The sequence below is a fragment of the Bos taurus genome, chromosome 20 (genome assembly GCF_002263795.3).
Source record: "Bos taurus isolate L1 Dominette 01449 registration number 42190680 breed Hereford chromosome 20, ARS-UCD2.0, whole genome shotgun sequence".
In the NCBI taxonomy this organism is placed as follows: Eukaryota; Metazoa; Chordata; class Mammalia; order Artiodactyla; family Bovidae; genus Bos; species Bos taurus.
The window spans coordinates 23,535,941-23,554,272 of record NC_037347.1 but is presented as its reverse complement, the minus strand read 5'-3'; the positions used below and the strand labels follow the sequence as shown (position 1 = coordinate 23,554,272).

General features: G+C 40.7%; 2 protein-coding genes across 16 annotated transcripts in view; one reads left to right on the top strand and one right to left on the bottom strand.

The window, feature by feature from the left end:
• LOC132343219 (craniofacial development protein 2-like) overlaps positions 1 to 9,613 on the top strand; it is a 48,682-nt gene extending 39,069 nt beyond the window's left edge. Inside the window, exons 2-4 of one of the 3 annotated variants that reach the window (XR_009491934.1) lie at positions 604 to 8,086; positions 8,187 to 8,250; positions 9,131 to 9,613. Coding sequence is in view for 1 of the 3 variants with exons in the window: in XM_059878871.1 (XP_059734854.1) it covers positions 1,278 to 2,213 (936 nt within the window). In the remaining 2 variants the exon portion in view is untranslated. Of the gene's footprint in view, positions 1 to 603 lie in introns of all 3 variants that reach the window. The other 2 variants (XR_009491933.1, XM_059878871.1) reach the window with 2 other exon arrangements.
• A 1,757-nt stretch (positions 9,614 to 11,370) lies between these two features.
• SLC38A9 (solute carrier family 38 member 9) overlaps positions 11,371 to 18,332 on the bottom strand; it is a 101,492-nt gene continuing 94,530 nt past the window's right edge. For 11 of the 13 annotated variants that reach the window (XM_024981320.2, XM_059878753.1, XM_024981319.2 and 8 more), the window contains one exon: positions 15,274 to 18,197. In XM_024981320.2, the coding sequence (XP_024837088.1) occupies positions 18,032 to 18,197 (166 nt within the window). In that variant the 3' untranslated portion in view covers positions 15,274 to 18,031. 13 annotated transcript variants of the gene reach the window in all.

Below are 18,332 nucleotides of genomic sequence, written 5' to 3'. Positions count from 1 at the left end.
TAAAGAAAAAAGGAGTTGAATACCACCACGGCCCAGGGAAAGTAAGGAGGATGGTAGCGGGAGGACAGAAGGAAGGAAGGAGAGGGACATGTGTTGCTGACTAGTTCTCCCCTCCTCCGTTCAGTATACATGTGCACACACTTGCACACGTATGCATGTGCATACACATGCACACATACACACACACTGTGATAACCAGTGACAAGCAACTGGCTGCTTTATGTTACGGATAAAACCATAACTGCTTTGTTTTTTAAAAAGGTCTCCTCCTCTTGTAAATGTTGCCCTTGCTTGCCAAATAGTTGGTATTTGTTGATGAGGTTTTTCCTTCTGCTCTTGCTTTTTGATTTTTAAAAGCAAATTTTAATAACTAGTATACAGTCTGTGTCACATCTTCTCTTTTGTAATTTAAGTCATGCTGTATGGTATCTGTAAAGTCATATTTATTTTATTCTGAAAAATAAAATCTTTCTCAGTGTAAGTATTGTGGTTACCTTGTCAAGTATTTCACAAGTATTACAGGGTTGAACTCTTACAGTCCACGCCTTTTAGGTGTTCTCATGGCTTGCTTTCTTTCTTTCTTTCTTTCTTTTTTTTTTTTAGCGTTCTTATTGACTTATAAGGCCGGGAGGACCAACCCCACATCCATGGAGCAGTGGCTGCGTGGGCACAGGAGGGCCTAGAGGAGCTATCCCACGTTCAAGGTCAGGAAGGGCAGTGGTGAGGAGATACCCCTCGTCCAAGGTAAGGAGCAGCAGCTGTGCTTTGCTGGAGCAGCCCTGAAGAGATACCCCACGCCCCACGTAAGAGAAACCCAAGTAACGGTAGGCGTTGCAAGAGGGCATCAGAGGGCAGACACACCGAAACCATACGCACAGAAAACTAGTCAATCTAATCACGCTAAGACCACAGTCTTGTCTAACTCAATGAAACTAAGACGTGCCCGTGGGGCAACCCAAGACGGGCGGGTCATGGTGGAGAGATCTGACAGAATGTGGTCCACTGGAGAAGAGAATGGCAAACCACTTCAGTATTCTTGCCTTGAGAACCCCATGAACAGTATGAAAAGGCAAATTGATACGATACTGAAAGAACAACTCCCCAGGTCAGTAGGAGCCCAATATGCTACTGGAGATCAGTGGAGAAATAACTCCAGAAAGAATGAAGGGATGGAGCCAAAGCAAAAACAATACCCAGCTGTGGATGTGACTGGTGATAAAAGCAAGGTCTGATGCTGTAAAGAGCAATATTGCATAAGAACCTGGTATGTCAGGTCCATGAATCAAGGCAAATTGGAAGTGGTCAAACAGGAGATGGCAAGAGTGAACGTCAACATTCTAGGAATCCGCGAACTGAAATGGACTGGAATGGATGAATTTAACTCAGATGACCATTATATCTACTACTGCAGGCAGGAATCCCTCAGAAGAAATGGAGTAGCCATCATGGTCAACAAAAGAGTTCGAAATGCAGTACTTGGATGCAATCTCAAAAACGACAGAATGATCTCTGTTCGTTTCCAAGGCAAACCATTCAGTATCACAGTAATCCAAGTCTATGCCCCAATCAATAACGCTGAAGAAGCTGAAGTTGAATGGTTCTATGAAGACCTACAAGACCTTTTAGAACTAACACTCAAAAAAGATGTCCTTTTCATTATAGGGGACTGGAATGCAAAAGTAGGAAGTCAAGAAACAGCTGGAGTAACAGGCAAATTTGGCCTTGGAATACGGAATGAAGCAGGGCAAAGACTAATAGAGTTTTGCCAAGAAAATGCACTGGTCATAGCAAACACCCTCTTCCAACAACACAAGAGAAGACTCTCCACATGGACATCACCAGATGGTCAACAACAAAATCAGATTGATTATATTCTTTGCAGCCAAAGATGGAGAAGCTCTATACATTCAACAAAAACAAGACCAGGAGCTGACTGTGGCTCAGATCATGAACTCCTTATTGCCAAATTCAGACTTAAATTGAAGAAAGTAGGGAAAACCACTAGACCATTCAGGTATGACCTAAATCAAATTCCTTATGATTATACAGTGGAAGTGAGAAATAGATTTAAGGGCCTAGATCTGATAGACAGAGTGCCTGATGATCTATGGACTGAGGTTCGTGACATTGTACAGGAGACAGGGATCAAGACCATCCCCATGGAAAAGAAATGTAAAAAAGAAAATGGCTGTCTGGGGAGGCCTTACAAATAGCTGTGAAAAGAAGAGAAGCAAAAAGCAAAGGAGCAAAGGAAAGATTTAAGCATCTTATTGCAGAGTTCCAAAGAATAGCAAGAAGAGATAAGAAAGCCTTCCTCAGCGATCATTGCAAAGAAATAGAGGAAAACAACAGAATGGGAAAGACTAGAGATCTCTTCAAGAACATTAAAGATACCAAGGGAATATTTCATGCAAAGATGGGCTCGATAAAGGACAGAAATGGTATGGACCTAACAGAAGCAGAAGATATTAAAAAGAGGTGGCAAGAATACACAGAAGAACTGTACAAAAAAGATCTTCACGTCCCAGATAATCACGATGGTGTGATCACTCACCTAGAGCCAGACATCCTGGAATGTGAAGTCAAGTGGGCCTTAGAAAGCATCACTACGAACAAAGCTAGTGGAGGTGATGGAATTCCAGTTGAGCTATTTCAAATGCTGAAAGATGATGCTGTGAAAGTGCTGCACTCAATATGCCAGCAAATTTGAAAACTCAGCAGTGGCCACAGGACTGGAAAAGGTCAGTTTTCATTCCAATTCCAAAGAAAGGCAATGCCAAAGAATGCTCAAACTACCACACAATTGCACTCATCTCACATGCTAGTAAAGTAATGCTCAAAATTCTCCAAGCCAGGCTTCAGCAATATGTGAACTGTGAACTTCCTGATGTTCAAGCTGGTTTTAGAAAAGGCAGAGGAACCAGAGATCAAATTGCCAACATCCACTGGATCATGGAAAAAGCAAGAGAGTTCCAGAAAAACACCTACTTGTGCTTTATTGACTATGCCAAAGCCTTTGACTGTGTGGATCACAATAGAAAATTCTTCAAGAGATGGGCATATCAGACCACCTGACCTGCCTCTTGAGAAATCTGTATGCAGGTCAGGAAGTAACAGTTAGAACTGGACATGGAACAACAGACTGGTTCCAAATAGAAAAAGGAGTACGTCAAGTCTGTATATTGTCACCCTGCTTATTTAACTTATATGCAGAGTACATCATGAGAAACACTGGACTGGAAGAAACACAAGCTGGAATCAAGATTGCCGCGAGAAATAGCAATAACCTCAGATATGCAGATGACACCACCCTTATGGCAGAAAGTGAAGAGGAACTCAAAGCCTCTTGATGAAAGTGAAAGTGGAGAGTGAAAAAGTTGGCTTAAAGCTCAACATTAAGAAGATGAAGATCATGGCATCCGGTCCTATCACTTCATGGGAAATAGATGGAGAAACAGTGGAAGCAGTGTCAGACTTTATTTTTCTGGGGTCCAAAATCACTGCAGATGGTGACTGCAACCATGAAATTAAAAGACACTTCCTCCTTGGAAGGAATGTTATGACCAACCTAGATAGCATATTCAAAAGCAGAGACATTACTTTGCCAACAAAGGTCCATCTAGTCAAGGCTATGGTTTTTCCTGTGGTCATGTATGGATGTGAGAATTGGACTGTGAAGAAAGCTGAGCACCAAAGAATTGATGCTTTTAAACTGTGGTGTTGGAGAAGACTCTTGAGAGTCCCTTGGACTGCAAGGAGATCCAACCAGTCCATTCTGAAGGAGATCAGCCCTGGGATTTCTTTGGAAGGAATGATGCTGAAGCTGAAACTCCAGTACTTTGGGCACCTCATGTGAAGAGTTGACTCATTGGAAAAGACTCTGATGCTGGGAGGGATTGAGGGCAGGAGGAGAAGGGGATGACAGAGGATGAGATGGCTGGATGGCATCATTGACTCGATGGACGTGAGTCCGAGTGAACTCCGGGAGTTGGTGATGGACGGGGAGGCCTGGCGTGTTGTGATTCCTGGGGTCACAAAGAGTCAGCCAGGACTGAGGGACTGAACTGAACTGAACTGAACTATTGACTCATAAGGGCTTTCCAAGTGGCACTAGTAATAAAGAACTCACCTGCCAATGCAAGAGTCTAAGAGACTTGATGGATGGGAAGATCCCCAGGAGGAGGGCATGACAACCCACTCCCATATTCTTCCAGAGAATCCCATGGATTCTCTTTAGAGAGGAGCCTGGCAGGCTAAGTCCATAGTGTTACCAAAACTAGGACACAACTAAACCAACTCAGCATGACACACCCTGACTCATAGACTCAAGCAGCTTAATTTCAACAAAAAGATGATAGACCTCTATACTTTTATATAGAAGTAGAGGGATTCTGAAAACTAAGTTTCTTTCTTTGTAGCTGAATCTAATTAACTGGCAGTAGGTCCTGTTTCAAAGTCTTAGTCATTTGCCCAACTTTTTATTGCCTGTATATTATATTCTGGGAAGTAGAATCAAAGTCAGGAATTACCAGTTACATAGTCTGAATACAAATGTTAAATAGTTTGAATTGATAGGAAGACTGTCCTTGTGGAAAAGAAAAGCAGGCTCCTTAAGAGAGAGATGGAGAGATAGCTACTTCCCCCTCTTTTCCTAACTGTATCTTGACTTCTGTTTATTGAAGACCCCGAAGTGCAAGCCTGAGTCTCACCTTGTGGCTTATCAGCATCATGGGCTGCACCTGTAGCTCCATTACTATTCTTCCTTGCTATGGACTGTTCACTGCAAGGTGTCTGGCTACTGCTATCTCTCATTGAAACACGAAAAACACCAAATGATGGTCTTTTCACATCAGATCTTGAAGTATAGTCTAAAGGAAATAGATGTAAAGTGGTGTTTTTGTCTCTCCGTGTAAAAGGAGAAAATATGCTTTTGCTATTGTCACCCTGCTTATTTAACTTATATGCAGAGTACATCATGAGAAACACTGGACTGGAAGAAACACAAGCTGGAATCAAGATTGCCAGGAGAAATGGCAATAACCTCAGATATGCAGATGACACCACCCTTTTGGCAGAAAGTGAAGAGGAACTCAAAAGCCTCTTGATGAAAGTGAAAGTGGAGAGTGAAAAAGTTGGCTTAAAGCTCAACATTCAGAAAACGAAGATCATGGCATCTGGTCCCCTGACTTCATGGGAAATAGATGGGGAAACAGTGGTTGACTTTATTTTTGGGGGCTCCAAAATGACTGCAGATGGTGACTGCAGCCATGAAATTAAAAGACGCTTACTCCTTGGAAGGAAAGTTATGTCCAACCTAGACAGCATATTCAAAAGCAGAGACATTACTTTGCCAACAAAGGTCGTCTAGTCAAGGCTATGGTTTTTCCAGTGGTCATGTATGGATGTGAGAGTTGGACTGTGAAGAAGGCTGAGCACCAAAGAATTGATGCTTTTGAAGTGTGGTGTTGGAGAAGACTCTTGAGAGTCCCTTGGACTACAAGGAGATCCAACCAGTCCATTCTGAAGGAGATCAACCCTGGGATTTCTTTGGAGGGAATGATGCTGAAGCTGAAACTCCAGTACTTTGGGCACCTCATGCGAAGAGTTGACTCATTGGAAAAGACTCTGATGCTGGAAGGGATTGGGGGCAGGAGGAGAAGGGGACGACAGAGGATGAGATGGCTGGATGGCATCATTGACTTGATGGATGTGAGTCTGGGTGAACTCCGGGAGTTGGTGATGGACAGGGAGGCCTGGCGTGCTGCAATTCACGGGGTCGCAAAGAGTCAGACAGGACTGAGGGACTGAACTGAACTGATAATCAATCATACTTTCGTCTGAAGTTTCAGATAATACTTCAGTAGGTAGTTCTTCTCCTGGAGAAATACTGGAAAGGCTCCAATGGAAATCAGTGTCAGTTCCACGCTTTGGTGTGGAGATCCTCTGTGGGGAGGTCCTCTGTGTGAAAATGGATTTGCTCTGTGGATGGCCACGCCTGGCATCAGGAAGGCTGGAGTTATCTTCAAATCCATACACAGTTTGAGGGCCAAGTGTAGACGCTGAAGGAACAGGACTAGATGACTTTGGACTGCCACTGCTTATTGTGATAGTCTACTGCTGTTAGAGGAAATCTTCTCCTGAGGGCTCTCTGGCACCTCAAAGACGTCCTGACTGTAAAATGGAACCTGAAACTCGGAACTGTGTGGCTATTTCTTTTTCCCTCTAGATTTCATCTGTTTGGTGTTCGTTTGCATTATCAGTTTGACAGCCACATGCCTCTCAGGTCCGGCGGAGGGTCCCTGATGGAAATAACTGACTCGCTCTTTTGAGACGCAGGGACGGAGTCGTCATCACTATGAGAAAAAGAACGGCGAAACTGTGGCTGTTTCCTCTTGAGCCTAGCCAAAAGCTGCTTGTTTTCTTCTCTTAATTTATTCCTTTCTGCTGTGAGCTCACACAAAAGCTCACACAAAAAATTTCAGATTTTGTTGTTGGATATCATAAAATTCTTGCTGTGGCGTATTTCTGTACCTTTCGTTTACTGTAGAGCGATCACATACTTTGGCATTTAATTGACCTCACAGGTCATGGATAGTGTCATTCAGGGCTCTCCGTTGCTCCGTCGAATCTTTAATTCTGGATATGGAGCCTGTCCACCTCCCGTCTGACAATCGCTCTTTCCTCAAACTGGTTACTTTACCCTGAAGTCGGCGTGGCTCTCTGGCATGGAGCTGTTTTAGTGTTAGCCAAGTTTTTAAAAAAATCTTCAGAAGACACATCACAGAGGCTAATCTGCATTTTGTCTCCTTTGGAAGAGTTCTGCCCGCTTTCGCTGTCTTCTTCACCCACGTCCCTCGCCTTCATCTTGATTCCCCGACTGGGATTGGGAAACAGTGGAGACAGGCACCAATGGTGGAAGGGCCGCGGACGGAATGACAGTTTAAACTCTTCTACAGATCTGTGAAGCGGCCTCAGGGCACTGCGTGGGCCATTGGGCAGGCAAGAGGACGGATCAAAGATGGCTCGGGGTGGACCGGAGGGCGCGGTTGTGGGGCTGGAAGGAGACACCAGCTTCCTTTTGCCGAGAAGAGCGAATGCACATGGGAGGGAAGATGGTGCCTTCCTCCATTTTTCTATAGACTGAATTTCTAAAGTGTAACAAGAGACTCAAGGCTTTTATTCCTCTTTTCTTCTTCAGTTTGTCAAAATAATTCAAATGGACCCTACTCTGAAAGTAGTTCCTAATCACCCAGTCAAAATTAACCACTGTCTCTTCTGTGTGGTCATTCATATCTTCTATTATAGGACTAATATATATGGCAGAAAGGGAGGAGGAGCTGAAGAACCTCTTGATAAGGGTGAAAGAGGAGACTGAAAAAGCCACCTTAAAACTAAATATTAAAAAAAACTAAGGCCATGGCATCTGGTTCCATCACTTCATGGCAAAAAGAAGGGGAAAGTGGAAAAGTGGAAGCAGTGACAGATTTCCTTTCTTGGGCTCTAAAATCACTGCTGATGGTGACTGCAGCCATGAAATTAGAAGACAATTGCTTCTTGGCAGGAAAGCTATGACAAACCTAGACAGTGTGTAAAAAGCAAAGATGTTACTTTGCCGACAAAGGTCAGTATAGTCAAGGCTATGTTTTTTCCGGTAGTTACCTGTGGTTCTGAGAACTGGACCATAAAGTAGGCAGAGCACAGAAGAACTGATTCTTTAGATCTGTGGTATTGGAGAAGACTCTTGAGAGTCCTTTGGACAGTAAGGGATCAAACTGGTCAATCTTAAAGGAAATCAACCCTGAATACTCATTGGAAGGACTGATGCTGAAGCTGAAGGTCCAATACTTTGGCCGCCTGATGCTAACAAACAACTCACTGGAAAAAACCCTGATGCCGGGAAAGGTTGAAGGCAGAGGAAGCGGCAGCAGAGGATGAGACAGTTGGATGGCCTCACCGATGCAATAGACATGAACTTAGGCAAACTCCAGAAGATGGTGAGGGACAGGGAAGCCTGGTGTGCTACAGTCAATGGGGTTGCGAAGAGTCGGATACAGCTTGGCAACTGAGCAACAATAATATGAGACATGTATGTGTCCCTAACTAGACTGCAACTGTCTTAAGGGCAAGATTGGGTCTTTCTCTGCACACTCATTCAACTGAGATTACAGGCCTCTCTTCTGTTGCAGATAATGTGCCAGAAACAGTGGATACAAAGGTGAACTTCCTTATCTGGATGGTGAAATGTACATGGTGAGTAATTACAATTCTGCTGCTGCTGCTAAGTTGCTTCAGTAGTGTCCAACTCTGTGCGACCCCATAGACGGCAGCCCACCAGGCTCCCCGGTCCCTGGGATTCTCCAGGCAAGAACACTGGAGTGGGTTGCTATTCCCTTCTCCAATGCATGAAAGTGAAAAGTGAAAGTGAAGTCGCTCAGTCGTGTTCGACTCTTAGCGACCCCATGGACTGCAGCCCACTAGGCTCCTGTGTCCATGGGATTTTCCAGGCAAGAGTACTGGAGTGGGGTGCCATTGTCTTCTCTAGTAATTACAATACAATGTGATAAATGCTTCAATAAAAGCATGTGTACAGGATCCCAGTATCCATCTGTTTATGGCAGTGCACATATGTCAATCCCAGTCTCCCAATTCATCCCGCCCCTGCCCTGTGTCCACACGTCCGTTCATTGTCTACATCTATGTTGCTGCTGCTGCCTGACGACAGGTTCATCTGTACCATTTTTTTAGATTTCACATATATGTGTTAATATATGATACTCATTTTTCTGACTAACTTCATTATAATGCAACATTCTAAAGCAACTATACTCCAATTGAAAAAACATGTGCCAAGTGGAAAGCGCAGAAAGGAGGGCACCTAATCTATTTGGAAGGGAGTTAAAAAGGATGATTTCCAAGCAATGCCCTGAAAAATAAAAATTTGTGAAGTGTACAAAAGAAATAGGGCATGTCAGGCCCAAGGCACGGCATGTACAAAAGCAGATGAAATAACAGCATGACCAGTGACAGAATTAGCAGTTTTGTATGAACTGGTGGAAAGTTGGAAAGGTAGGAAGACTGTAATAAAAAGGACCTTCATTACCAAGCTACAACATTCTACTTTATTCTCTAGGTGTCCTTCCCAACCTGCAGCCACAGAGTTGTTTCAAAATTGATAATGTAGACTGCTGCTGCTAAGTCGCTTCAGTCGTGTCGCGTCTGTGTGACCCCATAGACGGCAGCCCATCAGGCTCCACCAGCCCTGGGATTCTCCAGGCAAGAACACTGGATGGGGTTGCCATTTCCTTCTCCAATGCATGAAAGGGAAAAGTGAAAGTGAAGTCGCCGACTCTTAGTGACCCCATGGACTGCAGCCCACCAGGCTCCTCCATCCATGGGATTTTCCTGGCAAGAGTACTGGAGTGGGGTGCCATTGTGACTACATAAGTCTAAAAGATGTGTGAGTGTGTGTGTGTGTGTGTGTGTGTGTGTGTGTGCGCGCGCGTAGGCAGTGGGGAGTGTTGTTTGTAGATGCTATAATATACTCAAAGCCATATAAGTGGTATAGAAGTTATAGTAGCTTTTTGTATTAATCAATAAACACTAAAGGGACTTCCCTGGTAGTCCAGTGGTTGGGAATCTGCCTTGCAATGCAGGGAACGTGGGTTTGATCCCTCGTTGGGGAACTAAGATCCCACATACTGCAGAGCAACTAAGCCCTGGCACCACAACTAGAGAGTCCGTGTGCCACAACAAAGGATCTTGCACAATGCAACAAAGATGCCACGTGCTGCAACCAAGACCTGATGCAGCCCAATAAAAAAATAAAAATAAAATTTTAAAATACTAAAAACTGAACTGCTATTATGTGAGGGTCCAAAGGGTTTTGTTATTAATATCAAAAGGGAGCCTTAAAGTCATGATAAGTCAGTAAAAAGATATCCTTTTAAGAAAAAAAACTTTTTTTTCATAATACATGATACATTTAAAAGCTTTAGAAAACACACATAAACAAAACAGGAAGAAACCCAGTAGTCCTAGCACTTGGAGGTACCTGATTCATATTTGTTATATAGATATCCAAAAATGTACACAAATGTTTTAAACTCTATACATATTAAATTGTAATCGCTTCACTTATATTTATAAACATCTTATTGACACATTGCATATGTGCATTTGCATCGTGAAAATAGATACATAGTATTCCATAATTTATCTTCTATTGTTGGATGTTTAGGTTGTTCCTAATTTTCCCATTACAAATAGTAGAGATGAATATCTCTGTGTTTATCCTCCAATTAGGATATACAACCAGAAGGGAGTCCAAGTGTACCAGCATTTTGAGGCTTAGATGCATATTGTCAAATTACCTTCAGAAAATCTGCACCTAATTTTACACCCACCACTGTGTGTGAGTGTTCATTTCCATACCTTTGTCATGATATAATAAAAATAAAATAATAATATTAGTACTTGATAAATAGAAAATATTTTAAGCTACTTTTCTACTACCATGGTTGAACTTTAAAAAAAAAAAAAAAACTGCTTCAGGGGATAATTTACATATCATAAAATTTAACCAATATAAGTTTACAATTCACTGATTTTAGTAATTATACATTTGTGCAACTATTACCACAGTCCTCTTCTAAATCATTTCTATAGTCCTAGAAAATCTCCTCCCCATGGCCATTTAGGGCTTCCCTGGTGGCTGAGTGGTAAAGAATTTGCCAGCCAGTGCAGGAGATGTGGGTTCGATCCCTGGATTGGGAAGATCCCCTGGAGAAGGAAATGGCAACCCACTCCAGCATTCTTGCCTGGGAAATCCCATGGACAGAGGAGCATGGTGGGGCCACAGTCCATGGGGTTGAAGAGTCGGACATGACTTACTGAATAAACCATCACCACCATATAGCCACTTCTAGAGAACCCCTGCTCCCACCCTCAGTCTTAGGCAACTGTGATTTGCTTTCTGTTCCTATAAATTTGCTCTTACTAGACATGTCATATAAATGGAACCATACAATATGTAGTCTTTCACATCTGGCTTTTTTCAGTTTCATGTTTTTGAGGTTTATCCATTAGCACAGATCAATGTTTCGACCCTGAACTTTTTTTCTCTTCATGTTAACTTGTAGTTGTTCTTCTGAGTCATCTGTTACAAAGGCCCTTGCCCATTTTTCTATGGGGACTGAAGGTTTTTACAGAAGAGGGACATAATCAGGGTCATGTTACATAAAGAGAATTCTGGCAGCACTGGGAAGGATGTCTCTATATTGTATTTCCAAATCTGGGACAATCAATAGGCCTACTGCATTGAATTAGGCTTTATCATCTACAGTAAAGAAGTATAAAATGAACTACAAAAAAGAACTATAAAATTATAAAAGTTTATTTGAATAGTTTCCTTAAAGAGTGTCATAAATTTCTAATTTAGTCTCTAAAAAAATATTGCAAGTTAATTCTTCAAAGTTGATTTTACTTTATTGTAGTAGAAACAAGTTCTTTGTAGAACAAAGTGAAGTGTAAATAAATGTTGCCTTACCCTAGTGTTGCTCTTGGTGGCTTGTTTTCTGCATCAAGAGCCCTTAAAATGTTTTTCTCATTTCTAAGATTCATCGACAATTAAGTTCGCAATTTGACAAACATTATCTTTGAACTCTATTATTTCTGTAAAGTTAAAAGGAACACCCCTCCCCATGCTCCCCCACCCCTGCAGAACCCTCCCCCAAGTAAAAACTCCCTGATCTAAAAAAGAAAAATGTCCCATTGTGATTCCAAATTAACCATTACTGAATTTGTACCCCATGCTATTTTGCTAAATCCAGTTAGACCCTTCCTGAAACAAAGGCTCAGATCTTATACAAGTTGCAATTCTTAAAGGTAACAGAGACACTGAAAACTTAACATATCAGAGGGCTGAAGCTTTTCTTCATTCCATCTCCTCTGGTCTTCTAAATCCCATCTTCAGAGCTGTCTGAGGATGATTTACCGTACAGCTAAAAAAGTTAAAGCAAGGGATCTTCATTTGTATGGGGTTCTCTGTAGTTTTTATGTTTTTCCTTAAGAGGTAACAACAAATTATATAACCTTCATGTCCCACAAAACCTGGATTTGCTGTATAACCAACAACCTCTATCCCCTATTCCAAAGGTTCTTTGCAAGTTGGTCCTTTACTTCATGGGTTGAGTGTAGATATATTTCTACAAGCCTTCTCTTCTGTGATTTGTAACAGATATCCTTTTAGAAAGTTTGTCATGCAAATCATAAAGTAACAACATACACAATTAGAATCTCATCACTTCAAGAGGTGATGCATGTTTATTCTATGGTCCCTTTCCGTTTTTGTCCACACGCCTACATAGTTCACTTTACAAAGTCCACATGTTTACATGTCCACACGCCTACATAGTTCACTTTACAGCATCGCATTTATTGCACCACTGTTCTATATTCATCTCTTCCAAATGTGTATGATGTGGCTATGTCACAGTCTTCACCAGAAAGAGGGCAGCAGAAAAGGATCACAGCCTGGTACTTCATGGCACCAAGAAAAAATGACCAGCTGCCAGAGTTCAGGGCTGGGCAAGAATGCTGACTGTCAGGGCCACATTTGGCTTGTCACCACAGGATACTCCATGCTTAACAGGGCCCGGCATCCGGTTAGTATGTAAATATCAACCAAGGGACTAATTCTGAACCTGACTGATCCAATATTGTTGATTTTTGGGGGGGGGGGGGGGGGGTGGGGGTTAATGTAACTCCCAAGTAGAAACAAAAAACTTTTAAAAATAGCAATTACTGTTTTTCATTAAAGTGGAATCTGCATCACTAATTCACTGACTAAACAAGTGTATAAAGTGTCTGTTGGGAACAAACACAATTGGATTACTTGGACTATCGTGAGAGACCCAAAGGAGGAAAATTTTGCATAGTGTGCTCTTTCTAAACCCTATCCCAATCCTGTACTTTATGGCCTGAGATGAATGAAGAGAAAGGAGAAAATTTTAATCTTTTAAAAAGACATAGCCTTATTTTTATCTTTGCAGAAGAGTTGAGAAATAATGAAAAAAAATTGGGAACAAAAGGAATTTTAACTTAAAGAAAACAGAGCTCTTTATTGCCTTTAATGGCTCTGTAAGATTATACCAGAAGCTGGGCTACCCTTATCTGAAGTGCCACATTCACTGTGAAATGCTCTTAGAGGGAGAAGTCATAACAGTTTATTGTTCAAAAAGGATCATTTTAGGTTTCGGTTAACATAAAGAAGCATATAACTTTTTCTAAGATTTAGAACATGAAGGAGGGCGCTATGTGGCCTGTTGTGAGACACACTTATCGGTCACTTGGATGACCTGATGTGACACATGCAGAGTCACTTGAGAAGTTTGACCCAGCAAAAGATGGACTCCTTCTGTCCTGAGGTCAGTGCTAGTAGGCAATAGCATTTCCTGGCAAAATTCAATTAAACAAAATCCCAGAGTTGTTTTTCATCAAAATAATTTTGATTTAATTTCTTCTTTAATATAAAAGGACAACAAATTACATTTCAGAGAATACTGTTTAGGTTATGAAGTTCCCGTCAGAGCTGTTTTGCAATACATGTTTATATAATCAGAAGTCAAGTCGGCAGTCGACTGTGAAACTGGGGCCAGCCAGGCTGCGTTGTGTGCGTTCCACTTTGGACAACAAACTAATGTACCGTTCTATTGTTTAGGTATCAGTGAGGTTTGGATTTTGTTTTGGACATTTGAGTTGGGATGAGAAAATGAACCAGCAGCAGCAGCAGATTCTAAAATGCAATAGGTCAGTGCTTTGTAAAGAGAACAAGCAACATCAATATTTCCTGCTCTAATCACTGGGTCCAAACATTTGACATTTTGAATACTGAAATTTAAGTTTTGGGGGAGAAAATTTTATAGAATCTTTCTGTTCATATTGCCCAGTGTATTACTGATTATTTCCCCTATTGATCAATTGTACTTTGCTGTCCAAGATTCACAGAAGTGAACAAGGCAGTGCGAAAAGGCAAAAAGAACAAGAAATAGCGCAGAGAAGCAGTTAAACCTCTTATTTAGAGGCAATTTGCCAAAAGCAATTACGCTTTACAAGATCCCACTTGACGGTGAATGCATCAAAGATCTAAAATCTTGGACAGTTATCCTTGCCGCTTTACCACTCAGCTTCCTTACCTGCCCTCCCTAAGGATCCCAACTGGAAGGGATCTGTTTTTCTTGGTCTGACGGTACCCTGTGTCACAGTTAACTGTAGGCATAGCTCCTTTACTAGACTACAAGTTCCTTTAGGATATCAATGATGTCTTATACATATTTGCCTCCTCCGAAGTACTCAACATTGCAGTGTCGAGGTTCAGGGCAGGCTACCCCAAGATATGGCACAGTGGTACACTGATTATTCTGAAATGAAGTTACTTGAGAAACAGCTGGTAGGAAAAAAAGATATAAAAAACACTCATTTCCTCCTCCTTCATGAAAGCAAGAAGTAAATCTCTCAGGTGAAGGAATCCTCCCTATACCAGGAGGCTAGAAAATATCCTTATCATCAGACTTAGGGAATTCAAGGCTTAAACAAATACCTAAACAAACTTGTTACTTCCTCATTAGTTTGCTATCCTAGCATACATTAAATCTTCACCACTTTCTTTGTCTAAAAATGATATATAAAGAGCTTGCTTTGATCATTTGGGGAATCTTATTTCTATGAGAATTCCACATATGTGAATTAAATTGTTTTGTTTTTTTCTCCTGTTAATCTGTCTTGGGTCAATTTAATTATTAGACCAGTCAAAACAACAAAGAAGGATGGGGGGAAATTTCCCCTCCCCTGACAATGTTATTCAATTATGTGTGGAGTAAGTTAAAATGTAGATTAAAAAATTATCCTAATAAACTTCAAATAGAACCAAAAACTCTTCTGTCTCTCCATTTAGAGTTTGCATTGTATTTGCAAAGTATATTTAGGGTAAATAAAGTGAATATTTCCCTCTAAAACAGTCTCTTTTATGGGTAAGTTTATTCTTTCCTCCACTGCATTCTTTGGGTGTGAAGATGAAACAGGTTTTGGATGAATACCCACACATGTCAGATGTCAAAGCATATTTCTTTGTTTTTTTCTGGCTTAGTATTAGGATACTACATATTCATCCAGAGCCTTTCCAAGGAAGAGCTCTCCAAACACTTAAGTTTTAAAATGTCCTTGATTATGTGTTAACTAAGCTAAATTCAAAGAAACTAAAATAAATCACATCAGAGCAAAAAGTAAAAGAAATTTTAATTAGAAAATTCAAAGAGATGACAGTAGAAAAAGGTCTAAAATTCATTGTAGAATGATTGGAATGGACCTTATCTCATCATTCTAATGTGTGAGCCAGGACACACAGACTCACACAAAGAATGTTCCAACCAAGCTAATCACCAGGCCAAAGGAGCTGGCTTTGTAAAGAAAAACCTAAGGAGGCAAAGTCACTCAGCATAAATCTAACATAGGGTTTTGGAAGTTCTGAATTAGCAAATCTCTCAAAGAAAACAAAAAGCAAATATCCACATTGGTTTTTAGTTTAATAAATAATATATTCACTTTCATATTCACTTTATTAAATGGGAAAAACAAATCATTTTTTCTATATGTTAAAACATTCCAGTGTTTTAACTTCATTGAAAAAAGGCAATGCAAGTTTGTCTCTCATGTTTTTAAAGACAAGGGAGGAAACGGGATAAACAGGGATCTCTCAAGGTCTGGTTTTTGATTCCTGTGTCTCCAACTGAACAAAACTCTCAAGTCACAAAGATGCTCAGGCACAGACACACTTTCTCCCATCTTATACTCCTGTTCTGAGAGAGGTTAACACAAAGATCCAGATATTTAATGCAGATTTTTCTAATCCTTAGAATCTACCAGCAGTTTTTGCTAAAAACAAACAAAAACTTTAGAAAGACCGTCTCATTCAATAAACATAACTACGTTGAAGAGACTACTAGTGCATATTAAGGTTTATAGAGATGAAATGACATAACTTCCAAGATTGACTTTAGAAAGTTTCAGTGGAAAAGAAAAACTGGGGGATAGGTGAGCAATGGCAAAGTCTTATAATTACTGTACTAAATGTAGGGGATGAGTATATGAGGAATTTGTCATTTTTTTTCCCTACTTTCGTGTATGTTGGAGAATTTTCATAAACAGACTTTTTAAAAAAGAGCTTAGGTAATATATGGTGTATTAATGGCTCAGATGGTAAAGACATCTGCCTGCAATGCAGGAGACTCAGGTTCGACACCTGAGTCAGGAAGATCCCTTGGAGAAGGAAATGGCTACCCACTCCAGTATTCTTGCCCAGGAGAATCCCACGAAGATTGGAGCCTGGCAGGCTACAGTCCATGGGGTTGCAAAGAGTCAGACACTACTGAGTACTAATGCTTAGGCAATATAGGTCATCATTGTAGGTACGGGTCTGTGGACTAGACAGAAACCTCTGCTGAAAGAAAGAATAGCTGGTCTTGAATATGGGGCTCTTTACCAGGTTTAAAAAAACATTTCATCTGTTTTTCTCATAGGAAGGAAATAACAAATTTATGTATTATTTTGGAATTGGGTATTAACACAGTACTGTTTAATGTGACCATAAAATCAGAGAAAACTACCTTTTCCAGCTGAACATAGAAGTTTCATTACATGGAAAACATGGATTTGGATTTTAGTTTAACTTTTAGTTTGAAAGGAAAAGAGAAGTTTTAATTACAAGAATTTAGATTCCCTAATCCTTTTCTCAGATCCAAGTAGCTTTTCTTATGGGGATTTAACCTCTACCCTGTCAGTTACTTCTGTGGTGGCTCAAGTGGTAGATAATCTGCCTGCAGAGCAGGAGATCCAGGTTCAATACCTGGGTCAGGAAGATGCCTTGGAGAAGGGAATGGCAACCCACTCCAGTATTCTTGCCTGGAGAATTCCAAAGACAGAGGAGCCTGGCAGGCTACAGTCCACGGGGTTGCAAAGAGTCAGACATGACTGAGTACCTAACACTTTAACATTGCCAATTACAGAAGTAAGCTGTGTGGGGGTGGTCTCCTTCTGGAGGTCATACTTTAAACAGAAGTAATCCTTTCCTGTGTTGAAGAAATCACTTTCACCCCCTGCAAAGAATATACTTTTAAGGAGGTCTCACTCCTTCTGACTCCTCTCTATTCCCTTAACACCTTATACATCTCTCTCTTCCATGCTTCTTACACTCTTCCTCATTGGTCCAGTCATCAAATTCTACGCAATCTTCAGGGATCCAAAAAAAGCAAAAGAGCCCACTGGATCTTGGAGGGCAACCATACGTGTTCCTATGGAAACTGGGGCTGGGGAACTAGAACTGGATCAGAAACAAAGAGGAGTCAGACTGCAACAAATTCCCCTAGTTCCTTTATTTTGTATAAGTTTCACAACCATGGGGTCTGTATTAACATTGTAGATTTTTTTTTCCTGTTTTAAAAACAGATATTAAGGACTCACATAAGAATTCTACTAACACTGATGTCATGGACACTTTTTAAAAAATGAGGTATTTGGTTTACTGTCCAAAACAGTAAAGGTTTGGGCAAACTGAAGAAATGATCTAGCAAGTAATAAAATGAAACTGAATCACTGAAACAGAAATGGGACCTGGCAATACAGTTGCTGTGACACCCTGAGAACCTTTATTGTAGCCAAAATAAACCTACCCACCTTACGTCTCTAAAAGTAAAACCTAGCATGATTTTTCCTAGAGGCATATGTTTCTACTTGGAAAAGACAGTGAGAATGAAGAGATGAGTGAATATGAGAAAGGTAAAGAGATTAAGACCACTCTTACTGCCCTTTTCCCCACTCTAATAATAATTACTGACTAATGGACCCTTATTTCCTTGTTATCAAATGACCTTAGGAAAATATTTACAGTCAGAGCAAGAACAGCATTTTCAAGTGAATTTATGTGGAACCGTTGTCAAAGTTCAAAATACCATGAAAGATCTTGAGAAGGCAGTTGACTATTTCACATAAAAAACTGAACAATCAGGTTAGCCAGGCCCAAAATAATGATGAAAACGTGAAAGATTACTTTAGGCCACGTGAGACGGTCTTCTTGGTGGAGGGAAATTATATAGATGAGAGATGGATATATGAATACAAAGGCCAGGCCACATGCTGCTCCTGAATACCTGCAGAATAAAAAAGTTTTTAGGTTAATAATCATTCTGCATTTTTCTGATTTACAATTATGGTAAATATAGGTTAATTTAAACCGTCCTCAATTGGATGTTACAATAAAATTATTTTTGATTCATTTGTTGTTG